The sequence below is a fragment of a genome, unplaced genomic scaffold (genome assembly GCF_019419815.1).
Source record: "Pyrus x bretschneideri cultivar Hongxiangsu unplaced genomic scaffold, Pyrus_bretschneideri_v1 Contig34, whole genome shotgun sequence".
NCBI lineage: Eukaryota > Viridiplantae > Streptophyta > Magnoliopsida > Rosales > Rosaceae > Pyrus > Pyrus x bretschneideri.
Genome location: NW_025999657.1, coordinates 2,084,578 through 2,096,629, shown reverse-complemented (window position 1 = coordinate 2,096,629; position 12,052 = coordinate 2,084,578). Strand labels below are relative to the sequence as shown.

The following is a 12,052-nucleotide window of genomic DNA, read 5'->3' as shown; positions in this document are numbered from 1 at the left end:
CTAATTTCGCACAGAATCGCTTCAAGCCCTAAGACTTTCATCCTTACTTTGGGTAACCATGCTGAATATAGCTTTGTGTCATTTCTTGACATCGCGATACATTGAGTAGGTGTTGGTGTAGATGCCAAAGGCAAGATAAACTGAGGACAAGCAGACTCCTTAATAGGAGATGATAACCTGAGCTATTACAAGGCATGAACTAATAGAGTTCCAGAAGGTAATAACCCAATTATCAAGCCAAAAAGGCTTCCTAAAAAATCCACAATCAAGAAAGGAGAGCTATTCCATCCTGACCTGGAAATTACATGAGAGGGGGACATGGAAGACTAGCCTTAGACAAGACCATGACAAGAGAGGGGGGAGGCGATGAAGCCCAATTAGAAGTGCACACCCTCTATAGCGCCAAATTAGCAGCGGCATGAGCTGCTTTGTTTGCCGACAGCAGGATCCAACTCCAATGAATGGAAGAAAAGGAAGAAGCTTGTCTCCTAATTTCCTCCAATATTGGAAAAATTCTCCAGAGACCTTTGGAGAAATTCTTATGATTCAATCAGTAACATTCTTACACTCACTCTCAATCACAACATCAACGAGGTTATGTCTTTTTGCCAACTTAACTCCCTCCAAGACATCTTTCGCCTCCACCTCCTCAGTTGATGCACGAGATAAGTGAAAAAATTCACCTCCAAGTGAAGACCCCCAAGAATCTCTCAATATCACACCAACATCCGACTCCCTAGAGGTTGCCTTCAACGCCCCATCAACATTCACCTTAATCATTGGATGAGATGGATGATTCCAAACTATAACCCGATTTCTGTTTGTATTGACCATTCGAGAAAGCACCATCGTACACCTGTAATTCACCATTTCTTGTATCGAAACAAAGCACCTCTAGTTCACCAGGACAGGGTTAGGATTCCTAGCATGAAAAAAAGCACTGCAGTGTTCTTTCCATATTTCCAAGCAGGTAATACCAATAATAATGGCACGATGGTCACGAGCATCAGGATGAGTAGTATTAATCATGTCAAGAAGCCATTTGTCAAATGAAGAAATTCTTTGAGCGCAAGGGCGATAACCAATTTGAGACCCAAACCATACCGGCAATGTCCATGAGCAAAGCAGTAGCATGTGTTCAATTGTTTCTTCTTGTGAATTACAAATAGGAAATAAGGTTGGTAGTGAGGTGTGGATGAGCAAGCGTCGACCTGGTTGGTAAATAAGTAGATGTTGCCCTCCACAGAAAATTAGATATCTTTGGGATCACTTTTGCATTCCAAATCAAGTGCCAAACCTTCATATCAATCTGGTGAGAGGAATGAGGATGAAATTCCTCACTAGGGACCCGAATGAGGTGAGCTCTATGGTAGCCGTTTTTCCCTGTAAAGTCACCATTTTATCCAAGGCCAAACAATTCGATCATGACCGCCATCTCTTTGTCGTTCATGGTGGTGAGGTGTAACTACCCTTTATCGCCTACTCTACTGATCTTGTACAGACCAAACCAGTTGCGCAGCCTAGGAGGAATGCAGACGCAAACGAAGATTGGCACCTACAATGGATCCAAGGTGAGCGTGTGGTGTGATGTGAGCATACACGTGAACCTTGGCCCTGGCCCTAGGCGAGTACTACACTGGTGCAAGAATGCATGATGAGTAGGTGTAATATATATGAACATGCCATGACAATATATAAATCTCAACAATATAATGATATTTTTAAAATTAAATAAAACATGGCATGATAGGCATAAAATCAAAGGAAAACTAATGAAAAGGGCTTGAAAACTTTGAGTTTTAACGATAAGGACAAAATAAATGGTAAAGTGAATAGTACCATGATTGATTTTTTAGTGTAAAAATGTGATTTTTCGTTAAAGTAAATAGTACCGGGAGCTTTTCGTTAAAGTTCCCTAAAATCAATCCAAAAGCATTTGTTGAAACTATAAAACTTTATATATAATATATAAAAACAAATGCCCACTCACTGATACATTGTCGAATCGTAACCTTCTAGCCTTGCTTGTCCATGTACCTCCTCGGGGTAATTCTCTCTTATATGTGAAACAACTATAGTAATTAATTAATTAGGACATATACTAAAAGGCTAAGAAAATCCTCCATAGTTTGCTCAAACGAAGTGTTTAAATATACGAAAACATTCTACACGAAGTCACGGACTTCTGCATGACAACCACTCGCTGCCGCCGTGGCCACCGTCTGGTTCACCGGATTCTGGAAAAAGTCGTCGGATTTCTGGAAATTTTTTAAAACTTCATAACTTTCTCAATTCTCAACCATTTTCGATGTACTTTATATGGAAATGAAGCTCAGGAAGAGGAGACCAAGTTTATACCTCTTAAAAGTCCAAAAGGTGGACGGAAATGGACTAAAATTATCTCAAAACTCTCGGCCCTAATTCCAATGTCCCAAAACTGTGCTTCTACATGTTAGATTGACTTCCAACTTAGGTTAGTGGCCACGGGGAGTTGAGTAGGTGCTTCCAAATCTCCCAAAACCTTGTAACAAGAACTAGAAATCATCAGAGATTCCACCAGCTCCAAGTTGCTCCGAGTTGGAAGCTCAAAACTCAACCATTTTAGGATCGGTTTGTACAGATGGACTCGTAAGGATGAGAGGAGTACGATGGTGGTGGTTTGAGGTTCAATCTGTGAGATTTGATGATGGGTCTTAGTTGATGCAGAGAGAATGGAGACCTGGCGTGAGGGAAAGAAGAAGAAGAGAGAGAAAGACAAGAGAGTTTTTGATTGGTAAAAAAGAAGAGAGATTTTTGATTGGGTGAAAAAGTGGGAAGTGAAATAATTGGTGGTGAGGTATGGTCACGGGACCAACTTTTAAAAGAGAAAAATGATAAGATTTTTTGTATAATTCAAGGTACATGAAATCTATCTCCTTATCAAAAATAGTAGTTCTAACACTAAATAATTAACACACTTTAATTAAGCATAACTTTTTCGTTACAAATCCGATTCGGGTCTAACTTGCGCTCACGCATTCATAACAACGAGTACTATTTAATTACGATAATAGAAAAATAAATTAAAAGCCGAATAACTACGTCCACGTCAAGTTTCACTTTGCCAATAAGGGCATAAACGTCATTTCCCACACTCGGAAAGGAAATTACATGGAAAATTAGGGACGGGTTGTCACACCGTCACTGCCTCCATCTCCATAAGAATTATATAGATCATAATTCAACCAAGAGTCCGCAACCTCAAAACTGAAACTAAAAACCATAAAATAGTTATGAGCAAAATCAAACATGCACAAAAACAAAACAAACACAAACACAAAAAACAAAAACGAAAACAAAAACAAAAACAAAAACGAAACAAAAAACAAAAACAAACAAAAATTACTACCTACTCACGACGGTCCTCGTCAATTTGGTCAGGACTGAAGTTGGTATGTGAGGACGATGGAGGCCCAATCGTGTGTTGGCAGTTTAATAGGGATTCTGCACTTGGCGAGTAACTGTTTGTGGTGGTGAGCAAGGTCAACAGTGTATCGAATGGTGGAGTTTGAATTGATTCCATAGAATTTAAGTTTGCGGTGATCTTCAAGTAGTTTGCCATTGGAAAATAGAGTTAGGTGGTCAGTGGATATAAGCTTGGGTACAAGTTGGCCTTCCTAAATCATGGTTTTGATGTCAAGCACTTTGTCATGGCTTGACAGTTGACACTGTTAAACTGAAGGATACGAAGGTTTCATGCTAAAATATAAGAGCAACATTATGAAATCAATAAACCCTTAAATCATAAATAATTAAACGATGGATGCAAGATGAATAATCCAGAGTGGCAAAGATATAGAAGAACGTTGCTGGCTCTTTGAATAATTTTGTCTTTCTATAACACTAGAAGACACTATATGGTTAGTTTATATAGAGCTCCCGGCCGAGTCCTTTCCTTGTTGATCAAGGGAAAACCCTTCCCTTCTTGTTCAACTATTTTCTAAGCAGTACTAGACGTGAGTTACTCGAAAAGAGTTGTTTTTCGAAAGAAAAAAAAAAAAGAAGAAACTTTGTCCAAACTTTTGATGAAAATTCCTTAGTAATGGATGTGAGTTTTTTTTTTTTTTTTGACAAAAAAAAAGAAAAAGAAAAAAGATATGAGTTGTTAATCAACATGTAACAAATAAGTGGAGTTCTGGTCCTACACAGATTTACATCAATATACTAACAGAGTTTTTAGCGAATTTGGACAACAAATGCCAAATTGAGGTGTAGAACAACCATGAAGGATTAATTTGAAACATAAAAGACGAAATTTGTGAATCTCCAAAACATCACAGATCCAAAACTTTAATTTTGTTAACATAGGCATATGAGTGTATAACAAGGAACCTCAACTTATGTTAACATAAGCACATGAATGGACTACAAGAAGGAACCTCAACTTTCTTAATATAAGCATATGAGTGGACAACAAAAGATCCTTAATCTTTTATGAGAGAAGAATAATACTCTAAGATATAATTCGGAAATCTTTGATCAAAGTATCGAGCCCGATTAAAGAAGGCATAATTCGACAAGAAAAAGGAAGACATAAAGTTAAGGGTAGTTTTGGTAATTTAACCATGTCAAGACTCTGAAAAACACTGCCAAGCGGCGTGTTTCTTTTGGGAGCCGATTGCTGGCCTAAGTTTACACATTTTCTGGTAAGCAGAGAAGCAGACCCCATCACTTTGCCTCCTTGTGCCTAATGATTTCCGACTTGCACTTCAGAGCAAGCAAGGTGGGAATTATCTGAAAAAATAAAACGAGAGAGAGAAGCGCGAGGCCTTAGCTTTTGAGGAGAGAGAGCGCTTCGGCTTTTGAAAAGGGATAGAGAAGCTTGTTGAGGAATGGAGGGGGGCAGCAACAGTAGCAAGAGTGGCGTGGTGGTGGTGACCAATGAGAGAAGGCCAAGTGGGGGAATCCGAATCCAGAATCCGTTTACCTTGAAAGTGGGTCAAGTATTTACAGGCTTTGGCATAGGCTGCGGTGTTGGTATCGGTGTTGGCCGCCCCATAAATCTAGGTACTCTCTCTCTCTCTCGTACAGCTTTCTCTCTCTAAAATCTAATTTTATATGGAAGATGGACTTGGGGCGGCTCTTCAAACCCAGAAATGGTGAAACCCATCAGACACAAGTTGCTAAGAAACCTGTATTACTTCCCAATTTCTCTGTCATTGCAATTGTTGATTGTTTTTAGAAATTGCGTCTGTTTGGTTACTGAGAAAATGTAGGAATTTGTGCACAGTTGTCTTTATCAGTGTGTAATGAGAAGTTGTGTTTAAGTCTCCCTCTGGCCATTACATCACTTTATTCTGCTCTATAAATTCAATGTTGAACTTGGTTGCATTCAAAGAAATGAATTATGCCACCATTGTTTAACTACTAAGCTATTAGCATTTCGTATGGTGAAATATAGAAGCCAGTTTTTGGTTGTCATCCATTACAATTGCTTCAATTTCGAGTGGGATCAATCAAATAATGATTGCTTTGTTTTGAAAACAATGGAGTTCTCGAGAAAGTTTTAGGTAATCTGTGAGGCAATGGGTTTCGCACGGTGCTTAGGGGCATATGGTAGTTATACGGTAATGACTAATTATAATACTACATTACCATTGTAGAACTGCTAACCTTTACATGGACCGGCTTATAATATGTATGATTGATTCCTGCCTACTTTGGTTCCTTTTTCTTTTTGGGATAATGCCTACTTTGATTCCTGGTAATGACTAGTTATAAGACTTTTTTAATTCTTGCGTAAGTAACGGTGGACTGGTAAAGTTGCCTTGCTTAACCGGTACGGCAAGATAGGTGATTGTGTTTAGAAGAATACTGAGTCCGTATCCATGATCTACTGGAAAAAATTTATGTTGAGTTGTCTAATACTAGTTCTTTTAAAACAAGACTCCCCTTGCCCTTGAAAAGGCAGCTGGCATATTTTAAGATTGTTCTGGACTAGCTAACCAGGGTTGTCTTAGAAAGTCAACATTAATCAGATAGGTGGACTAGAATTGCATGTAATTTCTGAAAACTTGTACGTTTCCTTAATCCTTTTTGAATTCAGGTAGGCATATCCCCTTCCGAATTATATTGGGAATTAAACAAAGACGAAAATAATATAGACTCAGTGCTGGCCCCTAGAGTAATTTTCATCTCTGCAACTTATGATTGAAGGCTGATATTGCTACTGTTGGCTTTTACTTATCCTTAGAAAATTTAGTGAATGGTTCACACAGATGTTTTTGTGTTTTTATTCTATGAGGATTATCTGTCCGTGGATACCTATAGATGTCATTTATTTTCAAGCCTTTTTAACATATTTTATTTCCCTTAGCGTGAAAAGCAGAACAAGGAATAAGAGGAGTAAGAAACAATTTGTTTTTGCAAGCATGTCTTAGTCCATGTAATTCAGTACTTAACTGTTTGATATTAGATGAGTGTTTAAGTCACGCAAGTAGTTATGCATCTTTTGATGTAGAGATACTATTGACAATACTACAATCAACTTTCTCTTCTATGGTTGTTATGCTTGTAGATATTAGCTTACTCCTATTGATTTAAACTATGTACCAGGTGCAATACCAGTACTGAATCAAGTCATGGGTGCTACAAGAGGTGCCACTGATGCATTATCTGGTGCTAGCAGACATGTAAACAACGCTGTAAGTCAGATATCTTCCTCTTTTCTTGTCTTTTTTGGTTCTCTGAGTATCCCTGTCATTGCCATGAAAAGAAAAAGATCAAATGAGTCGTATACTTACAAACTTCCCCAATCTCTATCCCGGTTTCTCATTTTCCAGTTGAGGAAGGTGGGAGCCAAGAACATTGAAGCGGGCATTGGATGTGGAGTTGGTATTGGTCATGGTTTTGGAGTTGGTATGTCATTTCATGTGTTTCAATGATATTCAGTAATATGTTCTGTTTCATGTTTTTCCATTTCTGATGCACTATTATGGAGACTAATGTTCACAAATTCCTGGTGAAATCTATGGTTGTCAAGCAATTTGAGTTCATGTAATGCATTCTGATAGCTGGTCTTCGTGTCACCTAATTTCTATCAGAAAATTTTGTAGGATATGTGTCACCTAATTTGTATTTGAAAATTTTGCAATGTAAACAAATTTGACATTTATGGCTTCATGTTCTAGGTTAGTAGTACACTATCATGCATGTTTTGGTTTGAAGGCTTTCACAGCAGCCCTTCAACTCTACTTATTCTTTTTTTGTGTGTACCATACCTTTTGAGTGTTTGTTAATTTAAAAATCATTATTATTTATTTCGAATTTAGTTATTGGATTGGCATTTGGTGAAATTGGAAAAAGAAAAAGAGTGAAAGAACATTATGGCATGGAATGATCTTTTTCTAGACTACTACTGGAGATGTTGTCAGTGATTAAATGTTAATAACTTTATAGTTTATATGTTATTCATACAATTTGGCTTTACTTAATGACATTGGGCCTAAATATGCATATAGGCTTCTTTAAAAATTCAATTGGCAGCAAATCCTTTGACCTTGTATGTCAGTGCTCTGTAAGTTGTACATTTTAATAATATTTGTTTTCAGTAGCTGAATTATTGACTGCTGATTGCAGGCCTTGCTCTGAAGCCAGGGGTGTTGCAACAAATTCAGTTTCATTTTGTAGTAAGTATTAGTTTCTCTGGTCAGGTGTTGTTGCCGTTTACAGACTACTGATATATATAACTCTGTATTCTTTAGCAAGGAATGACAAAGATAATGACGAAGTTTGGAATTTCTCCCAATTTAGCCATTGGTCAAGGTGCCCTCCCAAGTTCTTTGCAAAGTGCCATGGGAAATGTAAATGACCCGAGCCAAAATTCAATGGGAAGTAGCATGCCGTTGTCAACAAAACCACCAGACCATACATCTCTAAGTTTGCCTGGATATGGAAATAATGGTACTGGTTCTCCGGTTGATACACCTCTTGGTAGTCGAACAGAAAAAGTTCTCAGCAGTTTTCTTCAGAGTCCACTTCTGAAGGGAGAGGACAGTGAACCAAATGAAGGGGTATGTAACAAATAAAACATATTTATTTGTCAATTTCCTTGCTTAGAGGATTATTTATAATTTCCAATCATCAGAGCATTAATGATACGTTTCTCTTGACTTTTACCGCATACCCTTTGGTTTGACTCCGTTAGTAGAAAGTTTCGAGAAAAGAAAAAACATTTATCTGAAGTAACTTCTTTCTTGCAACCTTACAGAAGGGGCCAGGGGCACTTTCTCTTCGTATTTTCTTTGGTGGGGGTGCCTGCAGTTATAAGTCTGTTGTTGGGATTAGGTCAACAATAATTCTTGCAGATGTGGTTATTGTGAAGTTTTTAGTTAATGACAATCTAAGTGCTATTGAAATTACTTATCCGCCTAAAAGCAGTTCAAAAAGTATACAATTGCATATATGCATTTGATGGACAATTCAAATGAACTCTCCACTGACGTATGTGTCCATGATTTCTTACTTTTCATACTGATCTGATCCCTAATATGCTAATATGTTAAGTGATTATCTAATTCTTGATTTTACTTATGTAGGCTGGACGCTTGAGGTCGGAGAACAAAATCCTTCAAATGGTAATGTTTAATATTTCCGTTTGTTAGCATTGCTTTATTTGTTAATATAAATTAAAATTGGCAAACTGAAATTGCCTATGCATCAGATATTGAAACACCAGCAAGTCATTGAAGAGCTGATGGAGGAGAACGATAAACTTCGCCACATACTAGTGGAAGACCTGAAAGTCTCACCTAGCAAGCTGCAAGCAAGTTATTCAAGTAAAAACAGATCTCCATGTACAGATTGTTTTGAGTGTCGAAGAAAACAAAGGAGAAAATAGATGAAGTATAAAGTTCTGGTAGATGGCTTTCAAGTTCAATGACAACAACAAAAGTTATTAACCAACGCCCCTTTTAACATAGAGTTTGGACCTTGATGGATTTGCTACCCGGCCAAACAAACACCAAGGAGCATTATCTGGGTTCACTGGGTTATAAGCTAATCAAAGAAACCGTACAAGTATAATCCAAGTTACCTTACAGAGGTAAGCATTACATATACAAACCAGTTGAGGTGAGGTGCACTGGTTAAAATTTACCTCCTTGTTTCTGGGTACCTTTGTGCTTAACATCGTCCTTTACGTTCATTGAACACATTTGTTAGGCACAGACGATTGCATTTCTTTTAAATTGGCTGCAGCTTTTGTTTCCTTTGGTTCGTGGCATACTCTCTGCGTTATGGTCATGTTTTGCACCGCAAGAAAGTACCCTTTTTTTTTTCAAGCTGTTTAATACGAGAGCGATGAATTGTAACTACATTAATTGACCGTTGCAATAAATTGTTTTGATTATTGTAAGTAGACTCCATATATCACACAATGCGGTCTTTACGCGGTCCAATAATGTGTTCTCTCTAGCATTACTTGTTTTTCGCTATTTGACATAGATGCCCTGTTGTCCTACTAAAAATACATCACAACTCAAAGAGGAAGTATTTTACTGTATCAAAAAGCTTTGTTCCATCATAAATGGGCCACGCAGTAGCAAGGCCCATGGGCTTTAAGTGTGCAGGCGTACTGTCCTGAGATGTGGGCCATTGGTCCAGGTTCTCTGGTGTTTCCTATTTGATGGCCTATCAAGAAGATCGGGTGTCAACAGTACTACGGTTTAGTAATATTCATTTTTATTTGTAAGTCAAAGGCCTTTAGTTCGAATCTCGTGGTTGACGAATTCAATACCAAATTAGGTTACTCATTGTATAGCTTAGCCGAACTCTCATGTCCCCTTAGTGTAAAATATATCATTGTATTTAAAAAATAAAATAAAAAAATAAAAAATAGTTTTCTAGGTTAAGCAAGAAAGACCTATTTTGGGTGGTTTAATCCCATTCTAAGCAATCAAACAAACATAAAGGTAATTGAATTAAATAAATTATAAATCTATTTTTAAGGTTGTAGATATCCTGTTTGATTTGATTTCGTAATATGTCACCATGCTATTTTTGGTCCTTTTGTTCTTTAAAAACATATAACAAAAAATACAAGCAAAGGAAGAGACTTTATTTTTCTTTCAAGATGGCCAAGCTCTCCCCAGCTACTTATTTCTGTCTCCTCACATTGTCGACGACAGGTAAACACTTTGAGCTTGTTTGGTACGCGTGATTAGATTGAAATGGAGGCCTCTCAAATTCCAAACGTTATTGAGTCTTGACAATGGAAGCGAATGTCATTTCATTTTAAGAAGGATTGGAATGAATAAGTTTAATCCTCTAGCTGACCATAATTTTATAATTTATCACTGGTCGGTTATCCATTTCAATTCAATCAAGTGTACCAAATGAGCAATTTGGTTCTTTAGTCTTTCTCATTTCCTCTTCAGTAGTATTTCTAACGGTTTAGTGTAAAATATTCTATCGTTAGTTTAAAAAACAAAATGATTAATCCATTTTTATGGGTTTTGTAGCATTTAATGGTGACTTGGTAAAGGGAGAATCCTATTGCACTAATGATTTGGCCGGTTGTGAATGTGAAAATCCTTGCTGCAAATCAAATTGTGAATCTCTCTATCCTTTCAGCAACTGGGTTTGGAATACATCGTCTAATTCACCAACGTGCAAATGCCATTACAAATGCGAACAACAACAACAATCAAATGGTCTCGAACTTGAACGACCGTCGAAACCGATCGAAAAACCTTTGACACCGATCGAACGACCGTCGAAATGGATTGAACGGCTGTCGAAACCGATTAAAAGACGATTAGGTGCTAAGGTATGCAACCAAGGTATAGGTCGATGCAGCCCTACATGCGTTGATACTTGTTGTAACTGACAATGTTCCGCCAAATTCTCAGACAGAGAAGGACAGGGATTTTGTGTTCCCTTTGTCGAGGAGTACAGTATGTGTTTATGCACTTTCTTCTGCTAATTAAGTTGATAGAATTAGTAGCTCTTCATTCAAAAACGCATTCCATCTCAACATATGTATAAGTTGAACGTGTCACACATTCCATAAATAAATTTAAACAACTCTCTCTCTCTCTCTATTAAAGATGAAATCGTGTGTGAGGAAGTTCATTGTTTAGCTAGAAGTGACTTTCATCGCAAGTGGTGGATTGTCTTAGTGTTTAAATTTTTTTTTCTTCAATCTACTCCGTTCCGAGTTCAAACTCTCTTTTTTCCCGTAGAGTAATATAGAGTAAAAATATCACTTGCATGACGGTATGAGTTCGAATTCCGTCGCTAACTAATATAACAAAATTTATCGTTCGACAAAAAAAAAATATCGTTTATATTAAAATAAAAAAAATAAAAATAAAAAAATAAAAAAATAAAAAACTTTCAACGAGCTAAAAGATAGTCAAGGTTAGTTCCCAAAGTGATCGAGAAATTTAGGCCTGTTTGCTATCACTTTAGATCTTTTTTTTTTATTTTTTATTTTTTATATTTTTGGTTTTGAAATTTAATCGGTAATAAGTAATTTAGCTCCATTCCTTATTTTATTTTTTTAAATAAAATGGTATCCGAAATGGATACCAAACATGCCCTCAATTTTCTTTCAAAGATTCTCATCATGAACAATAAACTTTAGTGTTTAGTGTTACAGATTAGCGAAGAAGAGACCTGTATCTTAACAATAGGGGCCTTATGCCACTTAGTACTACAGTTTAATAGTATTTCTCTTCACTTATAAATATGAGGTCTTATGTTCGATTCTCGTTAAAGGTGAATTTGAACCACATTATTGTTAGCCCCTTATGAGGCTTAGCCTATTCTCTCACACTCTTAATGCAGATAATATCGTTTGTTTAAAAAAAAAAAAAAAAATTGGGGCCTCCTCCATAAGAAAATATACTTTTCCTCACTGAAAATTTTTAACTGAACCTTCTTCACATAAATGAGGAATTATGTTTGCACCTATATGTATACTTCGTAATCGAAAGTTATACGGTACCCTTTACCCAAAAAAAATTAAAATAAAAGAAAGGTACCAGTCCTGTTGTTTTAATACAATTAA

The 12,052-nt window shown here is 36.9% G+C and overlaps 1 protein-coding gene across 1 annotated transcript; it reads left to right on the top strand.

The window, feature by feature from the left end:
- Window positions 1-4,640: 4,640 nt before the first annotated feature.
- Window positions 4,641-9,340, top strand: LOC103935840. Its single transcript, XM_009345647.3, has 7 exons — window positions 4,641-5,046; window positions 6,595-6,683; window positions 6,822-6,897; window positions 7,618-7,667; window positions 7,743-8,051; window positions 8,577-8,615; window positions 8,702-9,340. The coding sequence occupies exons 1-7, from the start codon at window positions 4,872-4,874 to the stop codon at window positions 8,876-8,878; spliced, it is 915 nt and encodes a 304-aa protein (XP_009343922.2). The 5' UTR covers window positions 4,641-4,871; the 3' UTR covers window positions 8,879-9,340.
- The last annotated feature ends 2,712 nt before the right edge of the window (window positions 9,341-12,052 follow it).